Raw genomic sequence first — 17465 nt, 5'->3', positions numbered from 1 at the left:
ACAGCACACACAGAAACTTCCCTCCCTCAAGATTTGAAAGTATCCTGTCCCCTGATTGGTTCTCCGGTCAGGTGACAGCCAGGCCTACTGAACTTGTTAACCCTTTATAGTCAAAGAGATATAAAGTACTTCTGTGGTATTAACTTTTCTTATCTGTTTATGACATAAGCCCCTTCATTTTCCATTTAAACCAATTTTTACCGAAAAATTTCTGGGTTTTACAAAAAGTATTATTCAGTTTTTTCTGATTTTTCACCCTACTTTTGTATCATTCAAATACGTACAAAATAATTTGTTTTATTAGGAAAATACAATATATTGCATGAGATATATGTATTACAATAATACATTAGTATGTGTGTATATGCCAAGCTGCCTGTTGAAGTAAGGCTATGTATTAGTATAGAACAGTGTTTCCCAAACTTGAGATGCCACTTGTTCAAGGAAAGCCTCTGGCGGGCATGGCCGGTTTGCTTACCGGCCTCTCCAGGCCAATGGGGGCTGCCTGGAGCGGCGAACCACAGCCAGTGGAAGCCGCGATCGGCCGAACCTGCGGACGCGGCCGGTAAACAAACCGGCCTGGCCTGCCAGGGGCTTTCCCTGAACAAGTGGCACCCAAAGTTTGGGAAACACTGGTATAGAAGATGCATACAATAAACAAACAGGTGTACACGCAAGCTCAGAAATGTGTATGCATCTGAATATACTGATGAAGCTCACATCCACCACATACACATTTCAAGCTATTAGCAGATAATGGTTTAAAGATTTGACATATGAAAATGGGAAGAAAATGAAAATCTGTATCAGAATACATTTCAGAACACAAGGAAGTATTTGAAAGTTTAAAAAAAAAACAAAAACAGGAGAAAAGGATGAAATTGACTGTATGTGCTGCAAATGGTGTGGCCCAATTATTAAATGCAATATTTATAGGCTAATAGTTCTAAGTCTACAACTCTCAATTGTTTATTCAAATGAAAAGTTTTATTTGGGGATTACAGAGACATTGTTTTCTTAAACTCAGAGGTGGCATTGTGTTTTGAGTTCTGTTTTAGTTCTGCAGCAAACCACATTGATGAACGAAATTCAAAGCATTAATCTACTGAATACCTTTTCCCCCGTCTTTCTGTCTACCAAAATAAACCCTGATATTTACCCAGAAAAATTATTAATAATTTTTGCACTGATTTTCACCTGTTTTTGTGGTAATAAACTGATAAAATTCCTGGAAATTAATTAAATAACAATTAAATTAAATTAAAACTGCAAATGAAGGGCCCTACCTATAGAATACATGAAATTGGAAATTTCCAGTGGTGATACCTAGCAGAATGCCTGGCAGATCTCTCCTCTTACAAGATGGGGAAATTCAAACAAGGGCTGCCTGAACATATGTGGAAAGTTTTATTTTAATATTTAATCAAAGGCACCAGTGCATTTATTTGCATATGTAATCATAGTGCATCCTGCAATATTGAGGTTAGTGGTAGTTTTACCATTGATTTCAGTGGTTACAGGACCAGGTGGTATGATTTCCATTTCATGGTGTAATGATTTTTAGCTAGCCAAAGACATTAAATTCAAACAAAAGCTTTATAACTGAAATTACCCAGGCACAAAAATCTGGAAATTCCATGATACGGAATGTCATTTTCCCCTGCACACCCTCTCCATGGCCAGCCACCTCGCATGATAAAACCATGGAGGTTTTGCTGTATTTTAGAGTTTTCTGCTTTGGAAGGGGGCAGGGTTTGGTCTTGTATATGCATCCGTGGCTCAATTGCAGCTGCTGTGGGAAACATAACTGAATTTTCTGACCCTGGTGCTTGTTAAATATATGTCAGCTATGATGTTCCATTAACAGTATTTCATTTCATATTTGATAGAGTGAATTAGGACTGTGATTTGGAGTCACACGTCTCAGTCTTACAGAGATTTAACTCTGTGGGACTATGTTCACAAATCGTTCCATGATGGGCCAGAGGGCCTGATTCTGCAGTCACTTCCTATATATGGATATTCCTATAGTATAATTATTAAAGTAGAATGAGGACTTCTTTTTTCTGAAGATAATACAGCTCATTGAACTAAGATCTTTTTTTAATGACTGTATAAATGATTCTGTAGAGTCATTTCAGCACAAGAATTAAGGTACGCAGCTCTCTAGCCTGGTTAGAGTTTGAAATAAAACTATTTGACATTCAACAACTCATGATAGTTACTATTATGCCCCACTATGAAATGAATCCAGATGATTATTTTAAAAATTTCCTTCAGCACAACAAGCTACTAAATCAGGGATCAGCAACCTTTGGCACGTGGCTCGCCAGGGTAAGCCCCCTGCCAGGCTGGGTAGGTTTGTCTACCTGCCACATCCACACGTTCGGCCAATTGCGGCTCCTACTGGCCATTGTTTGTCGTTCCAGGCCAATCGGGGCTGCGGGAAGCAGCAGCCAACACATCCCTTGGCCCACGCCGCTTCCCACAGCCCCCATTGGCCTGGGAGGGTGAACTGCAGCCAGTGGGAGCCGCAATCGGCCAAACCCACGGAAGCGGCAGGTGGTAAAACCAACCCGGCCCACCAGGGGGCTTACCATGGCGATCCACATGCCAAAGGTTGCCGATCCCAGTACTAAATAGTCCCACTTTTCATTAGAAAAGTGAAATGTTCAATATTTTCCATTCACTTATTCTCTTTTTTTTTTCTTCTAGAAGCAACCAGAACATGCAACTAAAGATCCAACAGGTAGGCAACTATATAAAATATGCGCTTATATTAAATGCATGAAAATACTGTCTTAGGCCCTGATCGGCAAATGCATAACTTTACATATGCAAAGACCCATTTTGTTTAAAAAGACTTGTCACAAATGTAAAGTTACTCCTTTGCATAAATGTTCACAGCAGAGTTGCCTTTTCAATTCAGCCTTTTATTCTCTTTTTGTGAGAGAGGGACAGTCCTTTTATCTAGCATCAGTACATGAGCACTATCAAAGTTATTTAGGAAACTTTCTATTTTTGTATACTATTGTTTCTTTCTCAAATGGTATGTCATCCTGTTGCCTCGCCAATGAACTCTCCCCTGAGAAGTTAGTTGGTGCTAACTTGTATGTTCAGAAAAAGTAAAGAGGACCTTGAGAATCAGAACAGTTTAATCTTTCTGTAGGCACATGAGTTCACAAATTAAACAACTTGAACTCCTGCTCCTCCTCATTTCAGATGCACATTAACTTCTGTCGTACTTGTTATAGTCTAACTTTTACTTACTGTGATTTATTGACATACATTTGCTTAATCATGAAAGCAATGATACATAAAATAGTCAAGTTAATGTAGAAACACCAAGTCATGTAGAAAGATGAAGTAGTTTATTCCTTTAATAAATATGCAACTCCTGTTAACATTAGTAGGTTGTGCATAACATTAATGAGAACTGCTGATATATATCAAGAGAAATGTCTGATTTGCAAAAATTTTGCAACTGTTTCTGCAGCATTTTGTAGAACTAGTGTGTTTTTCAGTGCTATCTTGATACACATTTGCCTTATCTCATTGTATTTCCATATGTTTGTAAATACGGTACCAATTTAAGTATCAAACTCTTGAGGTGGATGGACTCCATGGCTTTGGAGACTAACACTAAACTGTCTTCTGAATGCATATTGCCTAAACATACTAATATTTTAAATTTTCCCCCACATGGAATCCCACATTCGGAAGAAGAAAATAATTCAAGCACTGAACCCTTTCAGATAAAAAGCAGCATCAAAAAACATTGTGGTGAAAAGATTTTAGCACTCCAAGGTGAGTTTTTTGGCTTTTTAATACTTTCTCTGAGATCTGCTGAAGACTGTAATGACTTTAAAGTTTAATTCTGCAGGAAGTTTTTAGCCTTTCCTACACTGGCATTAGTTTAATCCAATTTGAAAGTGTATGTTAGTCTAATCACTTTCAAAATCAGTTTAGTGTATCCACACTAGTCCTTCAGGAATTATCAGGTATGTTAAATCATGTTAAGACAAAACTGTGGTCAAGAATCCACCGTCCACCAAAAAGGCCTTAGCATAGTTTTGAAAAATTGTTGCAACCCATATTTCCCAGACTTACAAATTTACTTACATAAGAATGTACTTTTCTTTTAAGGCGGAGAGGGAGTTGTGTTTCTGTTTAGTTCTAAGTTTCATCAGGCAGTATTTATAGTTGCAGTTTTACTTACAGCTGATCGAGAGAAATGTAATAGAAAGGATACTGAAGGAACTTCAGTCTCAGGAGAGAAGGAAGGAAAGACAATGGAAATACAGTCACCAGCAGATGAGGGACATGCTTCTGGTCAGGTAAACACATTTTTTAAAAAAAATATTAAACCGGATAAAACCAGAAAAATATGCCTACATAATGCTTTAAATATTTAGATTAGAATGGTTAGGATAATAAGCAATTTGGGCAAGGAACCATCCTTTAATTTTGTATTTGTACAGCGCCCAGTAGCTCTTGGGTGCTACTATAATACAAATAATAATAATTAATAATATGGTAAAGATAAAAACTCACTAAATTGGCCTGTGAGTGATGAATAAAATTATTAATGCCAACATTTTTAATTGGTTGGAGATTATCCCTTTGATTTTAATTGTAATTGACATTTTGAGAAGTATGCTGGTCTGATTGTCTAGTTTTTTCTGAGACTGACAAATTTACCATCATTTCGTTGCCTACTGTAACTGAGATTGCTGGCCCCGCTAGGCTGCCTACTAACAGAGCTTGGCCTATAAAACTAAGGATTCTGTGAGATGTAATTCTCACAGATGCTTGGTAATTGTGCGCAGAACTGCAGTGTGTGGTGGGAGAAAAAGCAGGCCCTTTAAAAGGCAACCTTTCCTTAAAGTGACTGGAGATATTGCGGGAGGGAGAAAGGAGAGAGGAGAGCATGTGTTTGCTGGTGAAAGTTTTCTGGAAAGACCAGGCCTTGTGTGGGGCTGATAACTTATAGAACTGGGTAGGCACTGAGCCCAGGAGGGTCTATGGAAAAAGTTTGTGAAGATGCAGGAACCCTGAGGAGGAGTATGTTTCTCAGGGCCTGAAGAGACAAGACATCAAATGACCCAGGAAGAGGTAGAGTAAAAGAAGGAAAAGACCTGCCACAATACAGTACTGGTGTATGCTGGAGGTGCAGGTTTGCCATTAATTTTTTCTAGGTGCCCAGTCCAGAGCTTCCAGTGAGGATGGGAGGAAGCCCCACTTCAACCCCTGGATGGGGCTTGCCATCCCCTAAGGGCCAAAAATCACGAGTTGGGCCCTAAAAAATTAATCACGCAATTGGCTTAAAAATCATGTGTTTTATAAATAGGTGCTTTCTGTTTGACTTCTGATTTTTGAGCCTTTGTTTCATGTTTTCAAAGCTTTTCTCCACAGCTGGAAGGGCTAGAAACTTACCTTTCTGTTTAAATGAAAGCTGAGAGTCTCATTTAATCACACAACTCTAGGAGCTGGGGCTTTGTGAAAAACACCAAATATCCTGAGACTTGTGATAAAATCCTGGGGCAGGGCAAAGGAACTACTTTGTTTTGTGCTTGGCCTGCTTTTGTTTGTCCTGGAAGTGAGGACTTTATAGTTTGGCCAGAATCCAAACTAATGTAGCAGAAAGGAAACGAAGTTCTGGTGGGCAAATTGAAGAAGTGATGCTAGGGCCATAAAGAACCTGTTATAGCTAGCTAGAGGTATAATGAAGTCCATAATGTAGGATTCGACTCATTCATTTTCTTTATGCATATCCAGTCATTGTGGCTTATAATCATGTGTCATTCAACTCTAATTAGAAAGCAATTGCAAGATTACTGTAAAATTTCTTATAACTACTGTTCCAGTGGTTAATTGTATTATCTTTGTGATTACCAATAACTGGGGCAGAAAATAGCCCCAAATTTGAGAGATTCCTTTCTAAGTTTTGAAGTGGCAATATCAATAATTGAGAGCCAATCATTCACATGACAAATTTTCTGTCCACAAATTTTCTGAGCAATCTGATTTTCTTGAATGTCTTCATTATTTGAAATTCTTTACTTGATTGTTTGACTGAATCATTCTTGAGCTATAGAGTGTTCACTAACTGTTCACTGTGAAAATTTAATATCTGAAATTCAAGTGGTGTTGATTAGTTCTGAGGGAGTATGTAAGTCCCGTGGTAAATTTCTGTTCCACAACTGGAGGAACATAACTTCTAGAATCAGGTTCTTCATCGAGTGGTGTCCCTGTGGGTGCTCCATTTCAGGTGGCAGTGTATCCCAGCATTGTTGATTGGAGATTTTGCTAGCAGTGTCTGGCCGGGGTGCACGTGTGCAGGAGCTGCCTTGTGGCGGTGCTGACACCTCTTCTGGCATGTGCATGCAGTGACCCCCTTAGTTCCTTCTCAACCGTCCTTGGCTTGAGATGGAATCTGTTAGCGGATTTTAGTTAGATTTTAGAGATTTAGGATAGTACTTATAGTGTTAATAGTTAGTTTAAGCTTGGATTTAAGTAGAAGTTTTTAATAGTGTAGAGTAAAAAAAAAATTTTTTTTACATTTCTTTCTCTTTGTCCTCAAAACTTTGAAGAGGGATGAAAACAAAAATGCCTGGATCACCAGATTTTAAAAAGTGTGCATCTTGCAAGGACGCCATGCCGGTCTCAGATGGACATTCACTCTGTGTCCGCTGCCTGCGGAAGTCGCACATGCGTCAAAAGTGCGCTCACTGTTGCAACCCAAAGGCAAGGGCAAGGAGAGATAGGGATCTCCACCTAAAATGCATCCTAATGGAGAAAACGTTGATCTCCACAATGGAATTCACAAGTGGCTCCCCGGGGCAATGTCACCGGACAGAGCTAGTGTCTTGCCCTCAGAGAAATCAAGGAAGAGAGCCTCATCATCTCCAAGCCGAGAACCATTAAAAAAGAAACAGTCTGTGGCAAGATCCATGCCCTCGATGTTGAGCTTGTCTAGAGAGAGCACCTTCGATACACTGGACACCTCCAGCACCATCCACCAAGGGACCTCTGCCAGCAAAGTTAAAGAGTCGAGCAGCAGGCACCATTCAGCCTTCTCCTCCTACTCCACAGTACCCTCTATCTCAGCAAAAGGAACGGCACCGCAACCGATGCTGCAAACCATGGCACCCCCTCCGGCACCAATGATAGCAGCACAGAACATAGAACAACCTAATCAAGACACCCTGGTGCCAAGAAAGGCCACACAGAATCAATCAGCACCAAAAGCTGTGGCACTGCAAATGGTAGCACCAATGTCTGCCGAACAAACCTCAAATTGCATCTGCACTGACTCTCCTCTACTTGGCACTGTGGATTATCCAGTACCTACAGCACCAGACCAACCCCACTCTCCCATCGGACCACCATTTCCAAGTGATGAAGAAGAGGAAGCTGTCTTCTTTTCTGGCCATTCTTCTCCAACAGCGACCAAATACAAGAGAAAATCAGACCCAAATAAGGGGCAGAGTTGGCATCGAGGTTTGTTGCATGGATTGGTTCCTGAGCTAGAGTTACTATGGTGCGGTGTGCAGTTACTGGTGAGAATATGTTTCAGGTTGGCAGGTTGTCTGTGGGTGAGGAGCGGGCTGCACCAAGGCCTGTGAAAGTGTGGGATCATTGCCAGATGGGTTGTAGAATGCCCTGATGATGCGTTGGAGGGGTTTTAGCTGGGGACTGATGTGATGCCCACCATATCTACACCAGCGGACACCATCAACAGGACCTAACCAGATCAGCCACCCATCACTTGGTTCATTCACCTGCAACGTCCACTCAAGTAATATAACGCATCATATGCCAGCAATGCCCCTCTGCCTATGTACATCGGCCAAACTGGACAGTCCTCTATGGGAAAGGATAAATGGATACAAATCAGATATTAGAACGCATATCCAAAAACTGTATGGAGAACACTTCAACCTCCCTGTGCCACACATAGCAGACCTTAGGGGCCATCCTGCAGCAAAAAACTTCAGGACCAGACTTCAAAAAGAAACGCTGAGCTTCAGTTCATCTGCAAATTTGAACACATCAGCTCAGGAATAACAAAGACTGTGAGCTTCAACTACAAAACCAGTTTCTCCTCCCTTGGTTTTTCCACACTCAACTACTAGAACAGGGCCCTCATCCTCCCTGATTGAACTAACCTCGCTTATTCTAGCTTGCTTGCATATATATACCTGCCCCTGGAAATTTCCACTACATGCATCTGACGAAGTGGGTATTCGCCCATGAAAGCTCATGCTCCAAAACGTCTGTTAGTCTATAAGGTGCCACGGGATTCTTTGCTGCTTTTACGGATCCAGACTAACATGGCTACCCCTCTGATACTTTCTGCAAATATGCACAGTGGAACTAGTTCCAGTACAACACAGAGGGAAGGGATTTTATTCCCATTACTTTCTGACTCAAAAGAAAAATGGGGGGCGGGAGGTGGAGACCCATCCTAGACCTAAGAAAACTCAACAAATTCATCAGTGCCCACAGATTCAAAATGGTCACTCTGAACTGAATCATCTCTATGCTGGAAGAAGGGGACTGGTTCACAGCCCTCGACCTACAAGATGCATATTTTCACATTACAATCCACAGACGCTTCCTAAAGTTCACAGTAGGACAAGAACATTTCCAATACAGAGTGCTACCATTTGGCCTATCAACAGCACCGATTTATTCACCAAAACACTGGTGGTAGAGGCAGTGCACTTGCACAGATAAAGGATACTATATTCCCTTACTGCCTAAACAAGGGCTCCACAAAGACAGAAACAGAAAGAGGTGTTCAATTAAGCATCTCCTTCTTCCACTCCCTGGAAGAGAAAATCAATGAAGAGAAATCCACTCTCACTCCAGTATAACAACTGGAATTCATAGGTGCTCGCTTGGATTCACTCTCTTCCGGAGCCCCACTTTACCACCATGACCTCCCTTATATCGGTGGTTTCGTACAGCTCATGGGTGCATGCACGCATCTGCCTTCAACTACTGGAACACATGGCGGTCACCATGCCAGGCTACACATGTGATGGCTACAAAGATGGCTAAATACAGTCTACATTTCATAAAGGCACAGCCTAAACAAGAGAATCATATCCACCACAGAGGTGATTCAATCACTGCACTGGTGGACAAACCCATCAAACATGTACTCAGGCATACCTTTCCAACAGGAAACACCATCGGTTCAAATCACAACAGATACCTCCCTGATCGGATGGAGGGTCCACCTGAAACAATATATTTCCCTGGGCAAATGGTCAGCAATAGAGACACACCTTCTTGTAAACCTACTAGAACTATGCACGATACTCAATGCATGCTACCATTTCCTTCCACTCATAAGAAACAGAATGATAAGGATATTAACAGACAACATCACTTGCACGTTCTATATCAACCGCCAGGGTAAAGCACAGTCCCATTTGTTATGTGTGGAAGCACCAAAGTTATGGAACGGTGCATAAAGCATAACATCACTATAACAGCTTCATATCTATCAGGTCACCTGAATATCATGGCAGACACACTAAGCAGACAGTTCTCACAAGAACACAAATGGGAACTGAATGATGAAATAACACAACTCATCTTCGGAGGTGGCGAAATCCGTCCATAAGCATATTTGCCACACAAGCAAACAAGAAATGCCCAGGATTCTGCTCACAAGCAGGACAAGGAGCGCAATCACTGGGAGACATGTTCCTGATAAAATGGAATGGCCATCTCTTATATGCTTTCCCTCCAATTCCTCTAATCTCCAGAATCGTACACAAAATATGAATCGACAGGGCCAAAATAATCCTCATAGTGCCAACATGGCCTAGACAAACTTTGTTCCCTTATCTGAATCTCATGGCAATATGCACTCCATTCCTTGATGACATGATCTCCTCTCACAGGACAATAGACAAGTCCTCCATCCTGATCCAGGGAAACTTCACCTCAGAGCATGTCTCCTTCATGGCTCCGAGGGGATGAATTAACCTGTTTGGATGAAGTACAACAGGTACTTATTAACAGCAGAAAACAAAACACATGACATACTTACCTCCAAAAATGGAAGAGATTTTCCATTTGGTGCCACAACAAACAAATATCAGCAAACCAGACCCTACCCCATTGATCCTGGAGTACCTACTATCATTAAAGAAATCAGAACTAGCTGCAAACTCGATCAAGGTCCGCTTCGCGGCAATAACTGCCTTCCACCAACAGATAGAAGGGACCTCAGTATTCGCCCACACGATTACAAAGAGATTCATAACGGGCCTACAAAACATGTACCCGGACAACTGTGAACCCACTCCGGCATGGGACTTAAATGCAGTGCTCAAATGCTTACGCAGAAAACCATTTAAATCCTTAGCACCTTGCTTTATGCTCCATTTATCAATGAAAGTATCATTCTTAATAGCCATCATATTGGCACAAAAATGTGAGTGAGATTGGGGTGCTCATGCCTCACCCCCCATACTCAATATTTCACAAGGACAAAGTGACTCTGAGGACTCACCCAAAATTCATGCCCAAAATATCGTTCTCTTTCCACCTTAACCAGCCAATTCACCTACCCACTTTCCACCCTAAACCACACAACAACCTAGAAGAGGCGGCATTACACACATTAGATGTCTGCCATGCCCTGGCCTTTTACGTAGACAGCACAAAGACCTTTCATAAGTCCCCCAAACTGTTCGTATCAACAACAGAAATGTCGAAAGGCACAGCTATATCAACACAAAGACTATCGAAGTGGATATCCAACCGCATCCACTTGTGCTACTCCTTATGCAACACTGAAGTCCCAGTGGGCATCAGAATACACTCAACAAGGGCTGCAGCAACTTTGACAGCATTCCTGCACAATGTGCCCATCCTTGACAAATGCAGAGCAGCTACATGGGCACAATCACCAATCATTACGCAATCATGCTTAGCTTGAGCGCAGAGGATAAATTAGGCTGCATGGTCTTAGCAGCAGCTACACAATCAACTCCGAAGCCCCTTCCATCTGCATGAGGACACTGCTCTACATTCTCCTGAAGTGGAGCACCCATAGAGACACCACTCAATGAAGAAGAGAAGGTTACTCACCTTGCGCAGTAACTGAGGTTCTTTGAGATATGTGTCTCTGTGGCATGCTCCACTACCTACCCTCCTCCTCTCTACGTCGGAGTAAGAATCAACTGCTCCACAGTAGAGAAGGAACTGAGGGGGGTTGGTGCGTACACATACCAGAATAGGCGTCAGCATCACCATGAGACAGCAACTGCGCATGCGCGCTCCGACCAGACACTGCTAGCAAAATCTCCGATTGACAGCATTGGGACACACCGCCACCTGAAGAGGAGCACCCACAGGGACATACATCTTGAAGAACTTCAGTTACCGCACAAGGTGAGTAACCTTCTCTTTCTAGTGAAAATATACTTACGAGTTTAAGATTTGTTTTCCTCAAATAACCTCTTAAGCTACGCTGTTTCCATAAATGAATAGTAGTGTAGTTCTGGAAAGCAGACACACAAGGGGTGCAAGCTCAACCAAAACACATCATTTGTTTACTTAAGTGAACATTCATGGACATTTCTTGGGGTATTTCCAACTCTTTAGATTTATGTACATTGATTATTGTCCTTGTATCTGAGCTGCTAATCTCCATTACTCATAGTGCGGGAACAATTTGTGTACATAGTCATAGCCTCTCTAACTGCTACAGGCCTCTGATAACGAGGTCAACATCATTGAAAAATACTTAACCTTTGATAAAAGGTCCTAAGGGACAAGATTCTTAGGGCTTGTCTACACAGTGCAGCAATGCACACTACAAGAGTGTGATATCTAAAGTACACTAATGTGCACTAATTGGTCAGCATAGACCCTGCTAGTGCACATTAAATGTTCCTTAGTGTTCTTCAAACAGTACTATGTTAAAGTGCACTAGGGAAATTCTAGTGCACAGCAGGATGGTCTGCGTGGACCAATTAGTGTGCAATACATGAGTGAACTTTAGAAATCACACCCTTGTAGAGCACATTTCTGCACCATGGAGACTTGCCCTAGTCTGGCTGTAGAGGTGACAAATGCTGATGGCCATGCTTAATAATAGTTCTGACTACTTCCACTTCCTATAAGGAGTATTTTGAGAGATTTCTCATTGTGTAACTTTTTAAAAATTAAATTAATAACACAGCAGACAATTGCCTGTGAAACAGCAAAGACTAAGGTTATTTTCCATTTTTTCAGCAGTTCTAAAACATTAAGGTCAAATTATATCCATCCAGGATGGGTGCATGTGGAGCGATGGGGGCACTTCTTCTTGCTGGTGCAGTTGACAGTGTTAGTTTCCCATAAAGTGATGGTATGGGGCCAGGGCTTCACACTAGCCAGCAGAGCTAGTGTGGTATGGATGGGAGAATACACTACACTGTTTGAAAGTGTGCTGGAGCTGCTGATGCATTGTGAGCTACACCAGAGGACATGGGGAATTCCTCTTCAGGTGCCAACTGGAGCATGGATCCTCCCATCTTCCCCTAATGCAGGGGTTCTCAACCTTTTTTCTCTGAGTCCCCCCCAAGATGCTATAAAAATGCCACAGCCCACCACTGCCACAACTGTTTTTCTGCATATAAAAGCCAGGGCCAGCATTAGGTGGTAGCAAGTAGGTCAATTGCCCCGGGCCCTTACACCACATAGGGGCCCGCAAAGCTAAGTTGCTCAGGCTTTGGCTTCAGCCTCGGGTGGCAGAGCCCTGTATGGCAGAGCTTTGGCTTTCTGCCCTTGGCCCCAGTGAGTCTAATGTTGGCCCTGCGGACCCCTGGTTGAGAACTACTGCCCTAATGTACAAGCAGTGGGTTAAAACTGTGCGATAGTTGCAAGATTTTTTTTATTAGATTCAAGTATCATATAACAGCTTGAAATGTTTAATATTTAATTAACTTCCAGTTCTTCAACATCATTTTGTCTAATATATGCAGACCATATGTCCTCTGACCCCTATTTAACAGAAAATTTTGTAATTACTGTTCCCATCGTTGCCTATAAACAAGATATTTCTGTTCAGATAGTTTGTATTTATTATACCCTGCACTATATATAACCAAACACAAAATTTATATTTATTTGTATTTTATTTTTATATTTATTTATTTATATATATTCAATTTCTATTTTAGCAGGCCATTTTAAATTCATCAGAAGCGTCTGCATCGGACAGAGATGGCATAGTGAAAGAAGACAGTGAAAAAACAAATCCTTTATTGACTGAGACTGAATCAGAGCTAGAAACAGAATCCTTGGACAAGCCAAAAGGTACATAGCATAGACCAATGAACTAATATTTCTGTTTTATCTGGGGGGTTCAAATTGGGAATCCTGTACTTTTTCAGCTGACAAGCAGGAAAATCTAAATTGTAGTTTGGCACATATTCCTCTTCTATCATATGGGAAATGTCTTAAGAAGAACCCCTGCTAACTCAGCCTCACCAATTGAAGGAATTCATTACACAGATTCAGGTGAGTCAGTGATGTAACCTTGTGTCATTTTAACTCATGATTTTGGAGGTAGCTAGAGCCAGAGTAGCATTTATTATTATTATTTTTATTTATTTATTTGTATTACTCTAGTGTCTAGAAGTCCCAGTTATGGACCAAAACCCCATTTTACTAGGCATTGTACAAATATAGAACAGAACGCAGTTCCTTGAAGCATGACCAACCGTGAGGAAGTCTGAAAGTGACTAATTGACCCACAATAGGTGGGCCATTGCGTTTAATAAGCAGGAAACCAGTGCCACAGTGACATGATCGTGTAGGTTGTACAGGACATTCTGTAAATACAAGGCCTTGTGGAATTGAGAAGTGCACTGTGCAGAACTACATTAACAAACTGAAGCATGTTAATATGGAAGTGGAAAGCGTACCTGTGATGATTTTAGAATAACAGTTGTAAGTCACTAAAATGACACTAGGGTGCAGATTAGTGAGTGATAGCCTCAGTTGACCCATATCTGTTTAATTCAATGCCAAGCAAAGTATCGTCCAGGAATCATCTTACCAATTAATTATTTTTAATATGTCTTATATTTTTGCAATAATTTCAGAGTCACATAATGCAGAGGGGCGCTCTGTGAATGCTGCAGAAAATGAACCAGCATAAACATCAGAACAATCAGAAGAGTTTTAGGGACATGGCAACCCACCAAAAAATCTCAGATAGTTCAGTATCAGGTTATTAATCTTGAGATGCCAGACACTATATGATGTTATAAACTTAAAATAATAATGCATTTTAATTGTATAGGTACCTCTTTCCATAAGTTTCTAGGCATCTTAGCAAAAATAACTAAAAACATAATATATGACAGTTCCACATAAACAGCCCTAGTAGAGCTCCAAAATCTGGTTGGGCATTTCCCAGGGATCCAGTCAGATAGGCCCTCTGTGCTCTTTAAGTCTCCTGAACAGAATCCAGACCTTACCCGTGTGACAGTGAAAGCCAACAGACACACAGACAAATTTTGCACAGCATTCTAAAACACAATTACTCTTTACTTAGCAACACAAGAGATACACAGACAACATAATAAGCACACCTCAGTTTCCTAACCGCTCTGGAGAGTTCTTTGGACTTGGGCTTCCTCTGGGCTGTCCAAGATCCTTCTTCTGCAGCTTATGGTTTCTTTTTAGAATCACTGAGTACTTCTAAGTTAGTTAGGTTTCTTTGAACTTGGCTAGCCCTGGACCCCCTACTAAGAAAGCATGCACTTCTCTTCCTTTCTTCTGCCCAAAGCTTCCTGTGTCTTGATCTGTGAGTCTTCCCTCAAATTTTTATGGCCGCTACCAACGTCTGGTTTCTTTGTTCTCCTGCTGGGTATTTTCTGATTCCCCTTCCTGCAGACAAACTTGGTTGAACTGTTTTCCCTACTTGGGCAATCTCCTTAGCAGACCCTTTTGTCAGAGAACAGTCATTAAGGTTCACAACTCCCTGGTCTGGTGGAATCTACATCCTCATAGAGGCATTTCCTGATATAATAATTTCATAATTTTATAACATCAAACAGAATTTATAAGTTGTACCTAGAGTCCCCAAATAATCAGAGTGACACACAATGCGGAAATATTTGGACATATGCAGGAAAATTATTTTTATTATTATAAGAGTATCTCGAGGCCCCAGGTGCGATTGTGGGGCCCCATTGTGCCAAGTGCTGTGCAAACGCATACTATAAGGCAATCCGTCACGAAAGAGTTCACAGCCTGAGGCCCTGGACCTGCGAACACTTGCAAACATGCGTCATTTAAAAACCAGATCAACACAGTTTGTGAGAAAGTTTCATTACGTCCATTTTAACTGAGCCACATAGAGACTAAGTGACACACATCAGAGTCTGAACAATAAGACCATCCTTCCTGGTGAAAATAGCTGGAAACTTGTGCTGGCAATATCTTCAAAGAAGCCAAAGTATGCTAGATTCTTAAAGAAACGCCCTCTTCGGGTAGCTTATATATAAATAATTATACACTACTAGAATTTTGAAGTAATTGTCCCATTTAAGAGTGTGTGTGTGTGTATATGTGTTTGTATATATATATATGTGTGTGTGTGTGTGTGTATACACCTCTACCTTGATAGAACGCTGTCCTCGGGAGTCAAAAAAAATCTTACCACGTTATAGGTGAAACCGCATTATATCAAACTTGCTTTGATCCACCAGAGTGCACAGCCCCCCCTCCGCCCCGGGAGCACTGCTTTACCGCATTATATCTGAATTCGTGTTATATCAGGTCGCGTTATATTGAGGTAGAGGTGTATATATACACACACACGGTATAGGCCAGGTCTACACTATCACTTAAATCGATGTAACTTACATTGTTCAGGGGTGTGAAAAAGACCCCCCTGAGCAATGCAAGTTACAGCAACCTAAGCGCTGTTCACACTGGCATTATGTTGGCAGGAGATGCTCTCCCACCAGCATAGCTCTTGGAGGTGCAGTAATTATGTTGACAGGAGAGTGCTCTCCCATTGGCATACAGCATCTTCACCAGACACACTCCAGTAAGGTGACCAGATGTCCTGATTTTATAGGGACAGTCCCTATTTTGGGGTCTTTTTCTTATATAGGCTCCTATTACCCCCCCACCCCCATCCCCTGTCCCGATTTTTCACATTTGCTGTCTGGTCACCCTGCACTTGTGCAGCTATGCAGACGTAGTGCTTCTAGTGTAGACCTGCCCTTACTAGCTTAAGAGCCTCTTGTGGCATTAGATATCAGGCTTTGGTAACAGCTTTTACATGTTTTTTCCATTTTTTTTAGTGCTATAATTGTCAAATTACCTTGTACTGGAAACCATTTAAATAAATGAATCAAAATAAAGCTGAGTATAGCATTGTCTGTATCTTTTCTTCAGAAATAGGAACAGAACCAGGGATACATTTTAAGGGTAGTGTGGTTATCATGAAGTTTTGGAAGATAAACTCCAGACATGACATTATTACACACTGATTAGTTAACAGAGCTGAGACTAATAAAGCTGTATTGTTTTTAAGTAAAAACTTTATATGTATTGGTGAGTCATATGCTTGGATGCTTTCCAGCTGAGCAACTGATTGAGTCTTAATCTGAGAATATTATTTTGCGTGCAGTTTCCTATGCATTTGTATAGTTTTAGCAATGAACACCATGTCCCAGATGTCTGACCTGGGCCACTTGAGACCCTTGATGGTACTGTCACTCACTCAAGAAGAGGAGCAATGGATCCTGCTTCATGCCTTTAGCCTCACAAAAACTCATACATGAACCTCCAACTCTGTTTCATTTACATGCCCAATTAATGGTGATATGTACATTTTATGGTTAAAGTTTATGTTGTAAAGAATTGAGAAAAAAACAAATTTACAGGTAAAACAGAATTGCCTCAATTCCAACTAAATTCAGAGTCACTCCCTGGCCTCCTGAACTATTACAGGAATTTCCCAGAAGGATCATACTGAAATAATTCTGTAATCCACTGCTTAGTGATGGTGACATGTTAGTTTTCTGGGATATGGTACTCTTATGTTGGCCTCACCAGCAAAATAATGCCAGGGCAACTAAGTGAAGTTTCTGCATGATAGAGTATATTGATAGATAGCTAAATAATGGATTCTTATCTGATTTACACTCTTCTTGCAAAGGCTATAACTGGCATAACAGAGACTATATGTTAACATTCTATCATGTTTTTAACTCTCTCTCTTTTAAGAAGGAAGATAGTAACTCCACAGAGATGTACACCTCTACCCTGATATAATGTGACCCGATATAACACGAATTTGGATACAATGCAGTAAAGCAGTGCTCTGGGGTGGCGGGGCTGTGCGCTCTGAGGGACGGGGGCTGCGCACTCTGGTGGATCAAAGCAAGCTTGATATAACACGGTTTCACCTATAACGCGGTAAG

General features: G+C 41.2%; 1 protein-coding gene and 1 long non-coding RNA gene across 2 annotated transcripts in view; both read left to right on the top strand.

Moving 5' to 3' along the window:
- LOC116825689 (uncharacterized) overlaps window positions 1-3233 on the top strand; it is a 47205-nt gene extending 43972 nt beyond the window's left edge. The window contains exons 18-19 of the mRNA XM_075073023.1: window positions 2716-2749; window positions 3223-3233. Of these exons, the coding sequence (XP_074929124.1) occupies window positions 2716-2749; window positions 3223-3233 (45 nt within the window). The remainder of the gene's footprint in view (window positions 1-2715; window positions 2750-3222) is intronic.
- A 486-nt stretch (window positions 3234-3719) lies between these two features.
- Window positions 3720-15567, top strand: LOC142047289 (uncharacterized). The gene is made up of 3 exons (XR_012656470.1): window positions 3720-3807; window positions 4222-4337; window positions 14124-15567. It is a non-coding gene; the product is annotated as an uncharacterized LOC142047289 (long non-coding RNA).
- The last annotated feature ends 1898 nt before the right edge of the window (window positions 15568-17465 follow it).

This window comes from Chelonoidis abingdonii, chromosome 1, assembly GCF_003597395.2.
Source record: "Chelonoidis abingdonii isolate Lonesome George chromosome 1, CheloAbing_2.0, whole genome shotgun sequence".
Taxonomy (NCBI): domain Eukaryota; kingdom Metazoa; phylum Chordata; order Testudines; family Testudinidae; genus Chelonoidis; species Chelonoidis abingdonii.
Note: the sequence above shows the minus strand (reverse complement) of the source record. Positions and strands in the feature narration are given on the sequence as shown.